The 17098-nt window shown below is 39.6% G+C and overlaps 1 protein-coding gene across 3 annotated transcripts; it reads left to right on the top strand.

Annotated features, from left to right (window-relative positions):
• The first annotated feature begins 698 nt into the window (after window positions 1-698).
• Window positions 699-16672, top strand: podxl2 (podocalyxin-like 2). Of its 3 annotated transcripts, none has more exons than XM_032548442.1 (13): window positions 699-975; window positions 6379-6722; window positions 7555-7900; window positions 8525-8628; window positions 9219-9429; window positions 10026-10175; window positions 10252-10397; window positions 10473-10547; window positions 11876-12032; window positions 13145-13206; window positions 14755-14934; window positions 15278-15439; window positions 16173-16672. In XM_032548442.1, the coding sequence occupies exons 1-13, from the start codon at window positions 948-950 to the stop codon at window positions 16230-16232; spliced, it is 2025 nt and encodes a 674-aa protein (XP_032404333.1). In that variant the 5' UTR covers window positions 699-947; the 3' UTR covers window positions 16233-16672. The 3 variants fall into 3 exon arrangements, with proteins under 3 accessions (XP_032404333.1, XP_032404335.1, XP_032404334.1); XM_032548444.1 differs by having other exon boundaries at window positions 10255-10397; XM_032548443.1 differs by having other exon boundaries at window positions 7558-7900.
• Window positions 16673-17098: the final 426 nt, after the last annotated feature.

Consider the following 17098-nt stretch of genomic DNA (forward strand, 5'->3'; position numbering starts at 1 on the left):
CTAGATAAATTTCTTTTAGCCCAATGATATCCTGGCACAAGAGTTAACTGTAATACTCGACAGACTCTAAGGATTCAGAAAATGTATTATAAACCCCACACTGTGACTGTGGGAAATGATTATGAGCTGAAATTTGAAGTCCAGGCTGCAGCCAGATACATTTTTAGTCAACCATTTTTGAGAAATCTAGAAAAAAGCTCCAAAATTTGTCAATATTCCAAAAAAACTTACATTTTGAATTTTATCTAAAAAAGGTTAAACTTCTGAAACTCAGAAAATGTACATAAGTTGAAATTTTGACTTTTGAAACTACTAGAAATTTTCTGACATTAAACTCAAAATTTAATGTTTTTTCAAGCAAATTTTCCACGTTTCAAACTCAAATTTCCATTTTTCTTGAAAATGTCTGATTTTTTTTTTTTTTTTACTTGAATGTACTTTTTTTTCTGTACAATCCCCCTAACATGCCTCCGTCTTCACATTTCAATATGGCCGCTCCTCGCATCAGCAGTGGTAAGCTGTGGTGGAAACATGTTAATCATGGTAATAAAGTTCATATAGACTTTGATTACATTAAAAATTAAATTTTAACTTATGCCAATACTTGGAGAGGTGAATTTATTTTGTTTAGAGATAAACATGGAGCAAACTTTGAATATTTGCATTCATAGGTAAAACTGCGACATCTAGCGGCCACATCCGGAAACGTCAGCCAACCGCAAACCAGTTTTTTTTTTCTTCTTCTCTGCAGCAGATCTGATTCTGGTTCCGACCGCAGCTCCGACAGAACCCCCCGCAGCCTGGCAGCCGTGAGCCCTTCCCCGCACACCGCCAGGACATGAAGCGGCCGTGAAGGCGCCGTTTTCCCGCTGAACATCCAGAGAGCATCCGCAGCTGATTCCCCTGAGAGACCGGAGCGGAGGCGGAGGGAGAGCACTGCAGCAGACATGCCGGGCCTCATCATCACGCTCATCGGTCAGTCTCTGTCTCTTAATAGTTTGGCCAAAAACAGGAAATAATCTGGTTTATTATTATTACTATTACAAGAAAAATACAAAAAATGCGGCAGGAAAATCTTTAAAAAGCACAACAGAGAACCGTAAAATGTCTGCTGAGCATCAAATGCGGGTAACTTTACATTTTAAAATCTTAATGTTGATGCTGCAGAACAAATCATTGTGTTGTTATAAACGAGGAGGGTGTAGCCTGCAGTGTTTTAATACAGTGGACGGAACACACTGCAGTATCATGCAAGTTTTAACTGTTGCACTAAAGAGCATCAGTGGTGCAGCATTAACCATAAATGGCGCATGTTTTTAGATCAAACTCATTTACATTTAGTAGCCTCTCTAAAAATTGTCCCATCTGTTGTGTTTTGTGGGGAATATTTACTCTTGGTGTGTTTTTGCTCTTCCTGTCTGGTTTGCAACGGCACCTTATTAATTAAGAGAAAGAAGCCATCCTTTCTGCTAAAATCCTGCAGCTTGATTAAAATGTTCACTTTGTTTTCACTACCTACCCAGTAAATTCTCAGTTTAACTGAACCCAGTCCTCATATATATTGATGATTTGATCTAAAATGTTTACATTTTTTGTTCACATTGCTGATTTGTGAGCAAATAAATTGCTGATTTTGCAAATTGATGCTTCAAGTTGCTTCAAGTTCAAGTTTTATGTTGCTATTGAGATTAGTAATTCTTAAACTGCGTTCACACCAGCCCTGCTTAATCTGCTTCAATTTGTTTAAATCTGGTTCATTTGGGAAGCGAACTACAGCGTGGGGCATTCTGGGTAAATACAACCAAAACTAACGCGGTAAGCTAGCGATACTCTACTCTGTTTTTGTTTACATTTTGTGAAGTTGCGCCGTTTTCCAGTTGTAATTAGAATTAGAACATTTTGACTTTCCCAGTCGGATAAATCAACTGGAACGGCCCTCGAAGACGGATTTCCTACTGGGAAACAAGGTCCTCACGTTTCAAGATGGCCGCTCCTCGCATCATTGGTAGCCAGCTAATGGTGGAAACGCGTATATCTTCTAAGTGTGTCTAATATCAATGCCACGTGTTACGCCTGCAACTCTAGACTTAAACTAAAAGTGGTATTTGCTTGTGGAAAGTAAAGTTTAAAATTATGTTTGGAAGAGCCATTGCAAACAATGTTTATGGGTGCTGCCATGTTGAAATGCTACTGTTTTATTTTATTACTATTATTATTGAGAGACAGTATACCATATAATAGTAGCAACAACATCAACCAGGGGTTATTATAACATCATGTACAGAGATTGAAGTTATATCATAAACAGAATGAGATAAACTGATAATAATTAAGTAGATCAGTTTTTAAAAGTCACATAGAAAGAGATTTTCTGTTGAATTTTTATTTGTGAATAAAAACTATGCTAAAAATACAATCAAGTAAAGTAAAAATCAATTGAATAGTTGTGAAAACCAACTACAATATTATCCTAATGAGGAATTCCACATTCTTCTTTTCATGAGGTTGAACTAAGTAATGCAAGACTTTAGTGGTTTTGAAGCTTTGACTTTAAAAACAGTAGAACCTAAAGTTGTTGCGTTCTTCCCAAACATTTTCCTGTCCTGTTGGAATTCTGTTTCCAAAGTTTGTTACAAAACTAAACTAAAATGATTAAATTACTGTCATAAATGTGTGTAACATTTTGGAAATGCCTGATTAGGGCCTTAAGGAGATAATGGGATGAATTCTTCTGGCAGATTTGGGAGTTTTTTGGGGGAGGGTTACAGAACCCAATAATCTGGTCTGAGACAGGGAACCAATCCCACAGAACAACATGTCAGTTTGGATTATTTAGCCGGTCATAACAGACAAAAATGGGGATTAGTTTCTCAAACTCATATTTTTACCAAACATTTATAAATGTCAGACGTCCACACTAAATATTTAATTAGCAAACTAAGTATTTAGTTTACAAATGAAAGGTTTAGCTGGCAACCTAAAAATTAAATATTTGGCAGCAAACAATTTCTGATTTTTTTTAATCTCTACTATCAGCATTCTGCGTCTCTTATAAAGCTTGGATGTACAGTACAGACCAAAAGTTTGGACACAACTGTGTGTCCAAACTTTTGGTCTGTACTGTATGAGTGAATATAGTTTTGAGCTAATTATTTAGCTTGCTAGGTCCTAACTAAGTATTTAGTTAGGAAGCTAAAGCTCGACTGGAGAGTTGGGTCGGACTCTCCGGTCCAGTGCTAAACTGGTTTGAATCCTACATAAAGAACAGGGATTTCTTTGTTTCAATTGAAAACTTTTCGTCAAAGAGGTCAAAGGTCACATGTGGGGTACCCCAAGGTTCAATCCTAGGACCCCTTTTATTCAATATTTATATGCTCCCACTAGCTCAGGTTATAACAGGAAATAATATTAGCTACCATAACTATGCAGATGACACACAGCTCTACATTACGATGTCACCAGGTGACCTTTGACCCCATCCAATCACTGAACAGATGCTTAGAACAGATAAATGTGTGGATGTGCCAAAACTTTGTCCAGTTGAACAGAAACAAAACTCAAGTTATTATTTTTGGACCTAAAGAGGAACGATCTAGAGTTATAGATCTAGAGTTATAGATCTAGAGTTATAAATCTAGAGTTATAGATCTAGAGTCAATGCACAGCTTCAGTTATTACAACTGAAAACCAGCGATCAGGCCAGAAACCTGGGAGTAGTGATGGTCTCTGACCTGAACCTCCAGAGCCACATAAAGACAGTTACAAAGTCGGCCTTCTATCACCTGAAGAACATTTCCAGGATTAAAGGACTAATGTCTCAGCCAGATCTAGAGAAACTCGTCCATGCGTTCATCTTCAGTCGTATTGATTATTGCAACAGCGTCTTCACAGGTCTGTCCAACAAATCAATCAAACAGCTGCAGCTGATCCAGAATGCTGCTGCTGGCGTTCTGACTAAAACCAGGAAGATAGAGCACATAACACCAGTTTTAAAGTCCCTCCACTGGCTCCCTGTAGCTCAGAGAATAGACTTTAAAATACTGTTGTTAGTTTATAAATCACTGAACGGCTTAGCACCACAATACATTAAAGATCTGCTGCTGTTGTATCAACCTTCCAGACCTCTCAGGTTCTGGTTCTGGTTCTGCTCTGCATCCCCAGAACCAGAACCAAACGAGGAGAAGCAGCTTTCAGCATCTATGCACCACAAATTTGGAACAAACTTCCAGAAAACTGTAAAACAGCTGAAACACTGACTTCTTTTAAATCTCAACTGAAACCCCACCTGTTTAGGATTGTATTTGAAACGTAATCAATTACAAATTTAACTTGACTTAATGCTGTGTTTTGATTATTGATTCTATGCTGCATTGTGTTTCTGTGTTTGTAATGATGTAAAGCACTTTGAAATGCCTTGCTGCTGAAATGGGCTATACAAATAAAATTTGATTGATTGATTGATTGATAAATATTATGGTGTCAAGCTAAATATTTGGTTGGCAAGCTAAATATATAATTTGCTAACTAAATAGTTTCAATATTCAACTTGAAGCTTAAGAGCTGAAAAGAAAGTGTTGTATTATCAGGCTAAATATTTAGTTGGGAAGCTAATTATATAGCTTGCTAGCTAAATCTTGTAAATATTTATCTTTGGGTTAAAGCACTCCAAACAAAATGTTTTAACAAGCTAAATGTTTAGTTAAGAAATTAAATATTTTGTTAAACTAATTAACCAGATAAAAAGCTAAATATATAGCTTGCTAGCTAAATTATCTAAATATTTAGCTCTACGGTAAATATTTAGTTTTGACCGGTCACTGTTAGGGATAGTTTGGGAGCCTCCTATTGTTGCAACCATCAAAAATAGGCAGATTTACATGAATCCATCCATCCATCCAACCGTCCGTCCGTCCGTCCGTCCGTCCGTCCATCCATCCATCCATCCATCCATCCATCCAAACGGGCGAGAGGCGGAGTCACCCTGGACAGGTCGCAGGGCAACACAGAGACAAGCAGGACAAACAACCATGCACACACACACTCACACCTAAGGAGAATTTAGAGAGACCAATTAAAATAACAGTCATTTTTTTGGACTGTGGGAGGAAGCCGGAGAACCCGGAGAACCCAGAGACAACCCACCATGCACAGGCAGAACATGCAACCTCCATGCAGAAAGACCCAAGGCCAGGAATCGAACCCAGGACCTTCTTGCTGCAAGGCAGCAGTGCTCTGCTGTTATATTTTAGGATAAGATCATTTTATTAGTCTCCCATAGGAGAAATTTATCTTGGAAGCAGGGGCAAAACTGCAACACAACAACAAAAAGCCCATCCAAAAGGACAGTAACCATCAATAAATACATAAAAACATTAAATTTTCATTCTAATTCAATTACTAACCAGCTTAAGAAAACTCTTGGATAATTTCCACCCTCAGATCCTGTGGTTCTGGTGTTGGACCTGAGAGGATAACGTGTCAGACATGTTGGACATGATGGTGTAATCAGCTCAGACAGCCATCTGTGTTCCCAGACACAGACCGACTTCAGATGCTGAACTGTGACCACAGATATAAGATTAATGATTAAGCTTATGGGCACAACTTGTAGAAACGTTCACAACGTTTTGGTCCCCCTCCAGCCTTGGCCCAGGACAACAGACCCACTAGTCCCGGCCCTGTCAGCGTGCGTGTGTGTGTGTGTGTGTGTGGGTGTGTGTAGGGGTGTGTGTGTGTGTGTGTGTGTGCAACCTTTACATATTCGTCTCTGACCCAGTAGGTCGACTTTATAACAGACAAACTGAAGTTCACTGTATTTATTCTAACAAAAGATAAAATGAAGTTGGTGGTTAACTTCAGCCCAGGCACATTAAATAAAATATAATACATAACTCTAAAAAAGCTGCAGAGCAATAGCTTCCAATTAGCACATAGTTAACATCAGTTAGCAACAGTTAACAGTTGTATTAATATTACAATAATAATAAGTTTTAAAAATATACAAAAAATGACTCATGAAACACTATGATTAAATCTCTATAAGATATTTGTTAAAGCATAACACTTAAAAAACCAAAAAAAAACAGATGATCCTAATACATATCGCTGTTACTGAGGCAACAGAAAAAGGGGGCGGAGCTGACGGTTATTAGTTGCTATGGTAACCACCAACTGTCAATAGCAGTAATCATAAATGTCTGGAGAAGCAACTAAACGAAATGAATTCAGAGAATAAATAAACACATTTTGACACAATTCACATCTATAATGTTTTTAAATAAAACTCCGTTACATATAAATATTAAACAAGGCCAAAATGTCAGGTTTTGACGCAGTAAATTAGTTCTTCAGGTGTATTTTTGTCTCTCCGTCCCTCAGCTTTCCTGTCCGGCTCTGAAGCTTTCGGACGGGGCTCGACCCAACGGGTTATCCCGCTCGGTCCTCCGCAGGCTCCTCTGCTTCCGGGTGAGGTCCAAGCCCAGTCGCGTTTCATCCAGGAATTAGTCAGAACCAAGCGCCACTCGGCCCGCGAGTTAGTCCGCGCCCAGCCTCACCTGGTTCATGACATGGGCTGGCCGGAGATCCACGAAACATCCGGGTCACAAAGCAAACAGGAGCCGGTGAATTCCTCCGCCGTGAGCCCGACGTCCGCCATGAACCAGGAAGTAGCCAGGACCCTCGCTGCCGTGGATAAAAGCCTGGATGTGGAAGAAGTAATGGAGGTAAGGATTCAAAACAAATATATAAATGATTTAAAACTGCAGTATGTAACTTATATTAAAAAAAAAATGTTTTTTTACATTCTTATTATAACACGATGACAGTATAACATGAGATAATCTGTGAAAAAATCTAGCTAATATTTATTCTCACATTGCTCCCAGTGCAAACTAGAAACAACTAATCAGAGCCAGGAGGCGGGTTTTAGCGCTGACAATCACTCTCATGCTTATGCCTGTCACTATAACAAATGCTGGACAATAAATTGTCCCAGAAGTTATGGTGATAAACAATAATATTGTTGTTTTGAGACCATTTCCAGTAATATAATCCTAAGAGTATAATAATACAAGAACACATTATTAAATTCTAATGAACATTAAACACTGGAACTTGACCTTTTTTTGAAGGATAATTTTGTTTCCAGAGACTTCATAATGAATTTTATTTATTTATTTAAGCAATATTTAACATGTTTTCCAGTTAGAATTTAAAGTTTATTGATCTTTAAGAATGTTTTCTTGCATTAAATTTTTTGAAAATGGTCACAAAACAACAATATTGCGCTCTGCAGATCATCTCCAGGTTTCATTTTGTTAGTGGACTGATCGTGTTTTTGCCCTCCTGCGTTGTGCATGTGCCAAATTTTCAAATGTGCAGGAGGTCTATATTTTCCGATGAGGCTCAATTATTATATTAAAAGCACAATGTCTGTAGTTAAAGTTTAACATGTTAAAACATTCATTTGACAGAGGATTCTTATCGTTTTGACGATAAGCATTGACAGTTTAATTTAATCCTCCTGGAAGCTACCTGATGTGTCCCTTGTTTCAGCGGATGGTCCACCTGGCGGTGCCGCTGGGTCTGGACGGCGCCGGGGGACACCTGGAGCTCACGGAGCCAGAGGCAGAGCGCCGCGGCGGGCTCGGAGCCGGCGACGCCTCCCAGGAGGCGTCCGGCTTCGACGGGACAGACACGGAGGACAGAGAGCACGGAGACGACGGAGGAGAGGATCAGGACAGGAGAGGAGGAGGAGGGGAGGACGAGTGGGAGAGGTACGCAGCGGAGGACAGAGAGAGACGTGGGGAAGAGGATGAAACGGGACGAGAGATGGACGAACGTGGCGTCTCAGAAGCCGTGGAGGTCAATCACACGACTCCAGATCTCTACGCTCTGATCGGTTAGTAACGCTCCTGCTGCTTCACGCCAAATATTTACCCAGAAACCAACATGGAGAAGTTTCTGAAGTTTCTGATGCTGCAGCATTGTCCAGATTGTAGGAGATTATCTCTGTTCTGTCTGATGGTCACTAGGCTCCACTTAGACTTGATTTGGACTCGCCCACCAAATACATGAAATTTGACTTGGATTTGCTCCTAAAGACTCGAGATTTGACTTGGACTCATCCTGAAAACCTCTAGACTGAACTTACACTCATCCTTCAAGGACTTTTAATTTGACTAGAGTCTTTGGATTCTCACCTTCAGAGATGTTTGTCTTGACTTTCTCATCCTTAAATACTCTAGATTTAGGCTTAACCTTCAAAACGTGAGATTTGACTTTCACTCACAACCAACTGTAGATTTTACTTGGACTCGCCCTTCAAAGACTTTGTTTTTCCCATTTTAAAGAACAGCTGGGAGAAATGGTCAGTTTTGACAGGAATCAGTCAGACATTAATGTTCTGAATCAGCACTATCAACAGATGTGATTTTCCATAAGAATGTTATAAATAGTCTCAAACTGCAACTGCTTTTGAAGGGAAACCAGAAACGTGTTTTTGACACGCATGTTTTTGAAACAGACTACAGGTCTTTGTTTCATCCGTCCAAGGAGCCCAGCAGGTCCTTCCTGTCTGAAGAGCTCAATTTCAGGCCGCAAGAGCACCGCGGCCCCTCAGTCTTGGAGGTAAAGACAGAGAAATGTGTCTTTTGCTTTTTGTTTGTTTTTTATTGCAATTAACAATAATAAATCTTTTAGACGCGTTGCAGCATGATGTCACTTGTGCAAGATCGTCTTCCTGCTGGAGGGCAATAAGCTGCTAGCCTTTGATGACTAGCTTTGGTTATCAACATAATGCGCTAAATCTAAAATGTGCCCAATGATATATAAAAGAAAAAGGGACGAGTAGCTTTTCTACTAATTGTTGACAGTACAAGAAGTAGTTGACAAGATCAGGAAAAAGCTTTAAAAAAGATAAAGAAAAATAGAGAGGGAGGTGGAAGTAGGTCAGCTATGCTAGCTTGACTTTGACAACCGTAACATGCTTTAAAAACGATTGCTATAAAAGACCAGCCTACTATGCTTTATGCCCAGGTTTGCTCAATTCTAGAGTTAAGAAAATCCTTCTGAGGGCCGAAAATGGCCCCCGGGCCACACGTTGGACACACCTGTTCTAGCATCTTAGAAAGTGTCAAATCATGGTTGCTTATAGAACTTTCATCAATAAATCAACTAAAACATGAACTATGTCATCGTCTCACACCATCCATTTCCAGTTGAGTCCTTCAGAGAAAGATCTGTGGACAGCAGAGAAGGACGAAGACGTTCAGTCCAGCGGCTACGGCGTCCTTCGCTCCTCGGTCGCCGCAGCTCAGACCTCACCGACACCTCCTGCTGATCCAGCCCTTTCTGTAGACTCTGACGGTACAGCGACACCAGAGACCGACACCGGAACCGACTTTGGACTTCTGGGAAGTTATACAAAAGGTAGAATTTAAAGTATTTCCCCATTTTCTATTTGCTTTTGTTACTTTTTCTACACGTAAATGTTTCAGACGGTAGTGGGCAAACTTTAGCTAATCTGCTAGTAGCATGGCTAATTTTTAATTTAACTAACTTTGAAAACATTAAGCGCGCTTCCCCTAAATTCACTTTTCTGGATAAATTCTAAAGCATTAATTTACTTGGATGCTCTGTAAACTTCGAGTTGAATAAACTTAGTTTGAGGCTAAGTATTTAGCTGCTCAGAGTTAAATGTTTTGAATAAAAGTGGCCAATAATTGAGCCTTGAGGAACACCAAAACATCATATCTAGCTTCAAATGAAACATTTAACTTGCTACCTAAATATTTGGTTTGAAAGTATGACATTTGTAAATTAATAAATTACATGGTGAAAATATGATGCTGAAAAATAAAATCCAAATTATTGCTTATAATTTTTTTTTAGAAAAGGTAATTCAAGAGTTAAATGTTTTGAATAAAAGTGGCCCAAGAACTGAGCCTTGAGGAACACCAAAGCAGTGCCACTTTGCTACATTAAGAGTTTCAGCTGCTTGTTTCTTATCTCTGGTTTGACTTCAGATGAGGAGAAGGAAGCAGGTCTGCCACACGCAGGAGTAATTACCCAGAATCCCACTGCTCCAGAGGTTGGGTTGGCACCCAGCAGACGACCTCTGCAGCCCAGTTTGGAGCAGGAGGAACACGGGGAAGAACGGGAACATGACCTAAAAGGTTAGCATTCATCGACTCTTTTTCAGTTTGGAATGACGTAAAGTAAACTTTGTACTTATTTATTGTTTTCTATCAGAAGACAGAAGTGAGGAGTTGGAGGATGAGAGGAAGGTGCGAGAAGGAAGCAGATTCAGAGGAATCATCCCGCTGACCACAGACCCGTCCCATACGGCTGGATTCACAGCGACCGGGTTTGATCCCGGACTGGAGGAGCCGCGGCAGGTTGGTTGGTTCAAAGCCGACGATTCAACCGGAAACAGAAGAACACTTAAAAACATCTCCACTGTGATTGTTCAGGTGGTTTGTGTGAACTGGAACGAGCTGACCGGTCGGGGCTATGTCGTCCTCAACATGACGAAGAACATGAACTGTGTAAGTGTCAAAATCCAAAATCACCCAAGTTTGGTACTGGTCAATGATCTGTAAACGTGCGAAGCACGCATCAGCTCTTAAAGGAGCAGTGTTACGTGTTTTCCAGGCACATGGTGCCATTTTATGGCACAATCAAGTCACTATGTTACCTTTAGTTGTTATAAAAATGCTACATTTATCAAATATGACTTAAAAATATTTTTTCTTCCTGATTTTATGCTTTGAAATTAGGCCTCCTGCTCTTTCTTAAGCTCCACTTTCAGGAAGTCTTTCCAACATGGCTCCTCTATTAACCCTTCAACGTCTTTACCACTGAGCAGCAGCTCCTATAATGAGAGCAGCAGCTGTTTGCTAATTGCTGCTGGCTAGTCTGAAGGAGCTGAGTGGGGGAGGAGCTGCACCTTGAAGGCGGAGCTAGATCCACCCAGGCGTTATGCTCAGCTAAATGGTTGCCATGGAGATTAAAGGATTTCTCAAACAGGCGAGAACGAATGAAATACTTCAGGAATGTTTTTGATTAGGGAAAAACATGATAACATGTAAAGCTAAAAAAAGTGGATTTTACATGATACTGTCCCTTTAACAACTGGCTTAAAAAGAAAAAAGTATCAACTAATGTTGTAAATACAAATGTACTAACAAATGCTGGATTCAGCTGAGTATTTTTATGTAATAAATTGATTTTCTTTCAGATTTACACTAAAAATACTCGTGATGAGTTTAGATCTATTTTTTTTTGTCTTCAGGTTTTAAACTATTGTTTTTTTTCTTTTTATTTCTCCATAAATTTCAGATGAAAACATGTTGTACATATGCTCTAAAAGGTTTTATGTTATTCCTTATTTCAAAACCTAAAATGCAGATATAAAATCAGATTTGTTTTTGACAACACATTTTTAGAAGTAGATATTTACCAAAGATTTTAAGTTGTCTTTTGTAGTTTTAAAGGCCTTGTAATATGTGCAGCTCTAAACAAGTTGTATGTAGCTGGACTGAGTGCAAACATGGCTCTTATTATCACAAACGTAGCAGAGCATGTTGTAGTTTATTCACATACGCTGTAAAAACACAAAATCTTTTTGTAAACCTAATCGTTTTGTAATACACTTTAATTAAGACAAAACTAACAAGTAACATTTCAACAAGATATGTTTTTGTGTCACAAATAGATCAATGATCCTCACTATTGCGTCGGTTGCCATGGAAGCAACAAAACCGCCGCTGCAGTGAATCAGCGGTCGCCGTAGTAACGCGATGGATTTTAGAAAAGCATCACTTTTCATCAGTTTGAGTTTCCAGGTGGAAAACATGTTTTGTTTGTGAGACAGGAGGAGTTTCGTGTCTGCGGCGGCGTCCAGCTGCTGAAGATCATGGAGCGGGAGTTTGCACGCAGAATGAACAGCCCTGAAGGATCATGGGTACTTTACCTCAGCAAGCCGACGCACCAGCAACACCAGCTGCTGATGAATGTTGCGTCTGCACATGGTACACACATACCAGCCTCACAAAAGCTCAGCTCACCCGATGCCTAACGGCCCTTCGTACTTCATCTGTAGCCGAACCGTCGACGCGCAGTCACATTGTTATGGTACATTTGTACGGAAGGCCAGAAAGGACGGAAATTAACACTTTTCCTATACCCCTGGCTAAAAATTCACGCAAAAATCACTGACTCAGGACTATAAAATATGGCAAAAATCCAACAAAAAGTCAGTTTTTTACGCCAGTGTTAGACCTTCTGAATGCCGAAAATCACAACTTTTTACACGTAGCAATGTTCAAAGCAACTTTCAATGACCCAAATAAACGCCGTAATTTTTAGTGTTTTTTTTGGTATAATATTTTGTGTAATTTTCTGCCGTAATGTGTGTCCATTCTGGTCTTCCATAGGGGACATCCTCCTCCCTGCATCCTCTATTTTGCTTTTAGAGAAACGGTCACAGAGCTATCGCCACACTTTTCTGCAGGCAGCCTCTTCTGTAAACACTGACACTATAATTTCTGTCCATGAATTTTTAACCATTCATCAATCTTAGAGAAGTTATCTAGTGAAGAATTGTACAAAGGTAAATAATTCCTCACTGCATCAGTTAAACATTTTGTATCACCTACAGATTAAAACCTGATATGGAGGCAGAACAGAAACATCAACATTTTTACCAGAATGGACACAAATTGCTACTTTTACGACATGTTTAAAAGTCATGTAAAAACGGCAATTTATGACTTAGGACACTGTAAAATATGGTGAAATTTACGGCATTTATTTGGCTCATTGAAGGTCTCTTTTTATTTGTGAAGATGTTCAAAACAGAATTCAATGACCCAATTAAACGGAAGACCGTCTGATGACACCGTAAAAAGCAGCAACTGAACACATTCATGAAGACGATGATCAGGATTATCCATAATTTTCTTGTTTTTTTGTAAAATTCTTCTTTTAAATTTGTAAGTTGTTAGCCAGACGTCGCATGCTTACGTCAGTGAGAACGGATCTTGTTCAGTGCGTATGAAGTATGTCGGGCCTTGAAGCATTCAGATGTCAGAGACACGTTGACTCTGTAAACGCTGCTGATCGTCACTCTGATGTCTTTCAGGAGTCATTGCTACTCAGGAGGTGCTGGACATGTTGGGAGAGATCAAAAAAGGCCTTGATAAGGTGAACATACAGGTTTTTTATCTGGTAAAAAATTAATTCACAGCTTTGGTTTGTTCCCTGTCTAAGCAAATAGACTTTCTTGTAATTTTTCAAAGCTGTTTTGCTCTGACTGGTTTTCACTTCTTCAAAAACAACGGATATACTCTGCAGTCAGTTGTTTGTATTATATGTACTAGATGTCCTTACAGTGACATTTAACCGACAGCTATTATGCAAATATCTCGTTCTGCATGTTTTTGTTCTTCCATTTGGGTTTCATCTGCTTCCAAAAACTGTCCAAGCACCGTCGACTGTCCAAGCAGTGGGCTTTTAAAAAAACAATGGGCCGTTTTTGGTGTCTGGAAAATGAGCCATTTCAAAACCCTCCCGATTGTTTAGTCACAATCAACACTCACTGCGCTGTTACCTAGCAACCCCAGTTGAGCTCAACCCGTTACCTAGCAACCCCAGTTGAGCTCACCCCTTTACCTAGAACCCCAGTTGAGCTCAACCCGTTACCTAGCAACCCCAGTTGAGCTCAACCCGTTACCTAGCAACCCCAGTTGAGCTCACCCCTTTACCTAGAACCCCAGTTGAGCTCAACCCGTTACCTAGCAACCCCAGTTGAGCTCAACCCATTACCTAGCAACCCCAGTTGAGCTCAACCCGTTACCTAGAACCCCAGTTGAGCTCAACCCGTTACCTAGCAACCCCAGTTGAGCTCACCCCTTTACCTAGAACCCCAGTTGAGCTCAACCCGTTACCTAGCAACCCCAGTTGAGCTCAACCCGTTACCTAGCAACCCCAGTTGAGCTCAACCCGTTACCTAGCAACCCCAGTTGAGCTCACCCCTTTACCTAGAACCCCAGTTGAGCTCAACCCGTTACCTAGCAACCCCAGTTGAGCTCAACCCGTTACCTAGCAACCCCAGTTGAGATCAACCCGTTACCTAGAACCCCAGTTGAGCTCAACCCGTTACCTAGCAACTCAAGCGGTGCTCCAGCTCGTTAGGTCAGCTGGTTTTACCGCTGTATGCGCTGTACAATGGCTGCTGGAAAATACAAGTGTTTTGTTGTGGACTCACCATCCAGAAACCACTTGCTGCATTCTTGTTGTTTGTGCAGAAGGCTTCACTTCTGCTTTTCAAACATGTACGGTTGTATAATTGCGCTTCTGTTGGCATCCATTTTCACGTGCGAGTCTAAACGTTGAGGTGGGGGGGCCTGGCCAGCAGCAAATTATTTGGATTTAAAGTGAGAAGACGCCAAAAAACAACTGAAAATGGATCAACCTGAACAGATTAAAATCTCATCATAGGAATTATTTTGTAAAAAATGCAATGAGCATGTTTTGAATAGACCATAGACCTCCTGTAGAAGGAAGTATAATAGGTCACCTTTAATTAAGAACGATGTGCTGCTGATCAAAGTTCTGTAAATATAACATAACAGTTTCTAGTTTTCTTTTTGTAAAAATTGTAGAACTGATTTCTCCCACTGTACGGTGTGTTGATATTGGTTTCATTTGAATTCTGCGGGATAATAAAACGTTCTCTGACTCGTTTGTCAGGTGGGGATCCAGAACTACAGCGCAGCAACCAGCTGCCAGTCTCGGCCCAGTAAGACCCGCAGCGACTACGGAAAACTCTTCGTGGTTCTGGTCATCATCGGCTCCATCTGCATGGTCATCATCACGTCTGGCTTCATCTACATCTGCTGGCAGAGGCGGCTGCCGGGAATGAAGAGCATGGTGGGCCAAGAGTGATGTTTTAAATAGATGCATAAATTATTTTAAATATTCATATTATATAACTGGAATGAGACCAGTGAGATAAGAGACTAAATCTGTTGGATTGTTATAATTTTTAGTGAGGAAACAATTAAAGAAAGACATTAAAAACCAATCTTCAACTTTACTTGGTTCAGTTTAAAGGCTCAGAATAATAAAATCTGACCTTTCTGGCTTATTTTTGGTGTTTTATTGTTTCTTCTTTGTTCTCTTTTTAGACCACATACAGATTGAAATGTGATAAAAGCTCTCAGTTGAGTCAGAAGTATTTGCCTTATTAAGTAAATCTGCCTTATTCTGGTAGTTTCCTGCAGAGGAGCTTCACTCTGTGGAGAACGGTTACCACGACAACCCCACCCTGGATGTAACCAATGACAGCCAGGCTGAAATGCGGGAGAAGAAGCCGAGCACCAATGGGCTCACGGGGGCGGGAGAAGGGGGCGGGGACGACAGCAGTCGCTGGCAGGTGATTGGATGATGGATTTATACTATTTTTAACTACTTATTTCTATTTTTCTATCTAATGTTTGTTACTTTTATGAAAGAAAAGAGAGGAAAACATGATACTTTTGTGTGTAGTCTGCCAATTCGAAATCTCAAAAATATATTTTAATCATTAAACTAATAAAGCAACAAGACATAAACATAAAATATAACTGGTTAAAGAAAATTCTGAAAGTTGTAATTTTATCAAATTAAACACTGAGCCCAATGCTCTCCACAAATAATCTGAATGTTTTTGTTGTCAGAGGCCCATTATGGGATGTGTAAAGCGAATTATCTAAGGCTATAAATGTTGTAGACCTCAGTATTTGTTCATATTTAACACTTGTCCTCATGCAAATAAACAGTGGGACCAGTACTTTTTCATCAATATCAATGAATACTTGACTTAAAACAAGCTCTTATATTGTGCTGAAAAGTTATTTGTATGTTAGTTTTGTCTTAATTCTAGTGTAAGAAGATATTTGCATTAGAACTAGACCATAAATTGTGGGTGTAAGAGAACACCATAAAATTGGCTGAAAACCTGAAGTGAGAAATTTTAAAATTGAAATAGATATATTTCTGCAGAAAATTCAGACATACTGGATCATAGATCAATTAATATTTACCTCTACTACTGTTTTTATGTTGCAAACAGCAATCAGGATGCTTTCAACTGATTTTCAGTTCAATCTCTCATCTTTATTTTGCAGGCGTTCGTCAACCAGGCAGCAACTGAGGATGATGAAGAGGAGCAGGACACACATCTCTGATTGAGGAAGAGGAGATTTATTTTATTAGAAGAGTCTAGAAGAAAGATCACTGTGATGACAGAGGGGAGGAAAGTAGCCGCGACTGGGAATATGAGGGTTGTAGCTGGAGGAGTCACTGAGGTCAAAATCAAACATTGAAGCTTCATCAATCGCTGCGAATTTATCCAGACCACATCAGAGCCCTTCTGTTTGGTGTGCCTTAAGCTCTCAGCTCTCCGGACTGAAGCTGCACGAAACGATTTCACAGTCCGTGACCAATCACCTCTCCACCTGCAAGCTTTAGTAGCTTTAGTAGCTTTATCAGCTCAAATGTTTGATTACCTGCAACAGAATGCAGCTGTGTCTACGACGGCGTGTTCGGGCCAGAAAAAGAGGAAATTTCCACCAAAAAACTCAGAAATTTTGACAAAAATCTAAGAAATTTTCTAGAAAAATCAAAAGTTTGCTAGAAAAACTTTTAAGAGAACTCTCAGAAAAAAATCTAGAAAAAATATGTCAGTTTCTGAGTTTGAAAAGTTGAAAATTTGTTTTAAAAAACTCTGAGATGTTGAAATTAATCTCAGAAATTTTCTGGAAAAAACATGAACATTTCTGAGTTTCAAAAGTAAAAATATTTCAACTTCTGAAGCTCAGAAATTTCACATTTTTTCTAGAAATTTTCTGATCTTAATGTAAAATTTTCAGAGTTTTTAGAGAAAGAAAATTACTCCTGTCTATTTTTTGTCTACAATGGCTCTAAAGCGCTGCCATATGAATGGAACAGTTTAAAACAGCAAACCGTCTGGAAAGCTGTTGCTGTAGTGATACAGAAAGTAAACACTCCTGTTCGAATGCCAGGTTGTTTCAAATAATGTTAAAAACTTTCT

This window comes from Xiphophorus hellerii, chromosome 20 (assembly GCF_003331165.1).
Source record: "Xiphophorus hellerii strain 12219 chromosome 20, Xiphophorus_hellerii-4.1, whole genome shotgun sequence".
NCBI lineage: Eukaryota > Metazoa > Chordata > Actinopteri > Cyprinodontiformes > Poeciliidae > Xiphophorus > Xiphophorus hellerii.

Excerpts from the sequence above, each read along its gene's own strand:
- podxl2 (XM_032548442.1), top strand. The coding sequence starts at position 948 with ATGCCGGGCCTCATCATCACGCTCATCG. Across the intron at positions 9,430-10,025 it reads TCTGGGAAGTTATACAAAAG|ATGAGGAGAAGGAAGCAGGT; the intron begins GTAGAATTTAAA and ends GTTTGACTTCAG. Across the intron at positions 10,548-11,875 it reads TGACGAAGAACATGAACTGT|GAGGAGTTTCGTGTCTGCGG; the intron begins GTAAGTGTCAAA and ends TTTGTGAGACAG.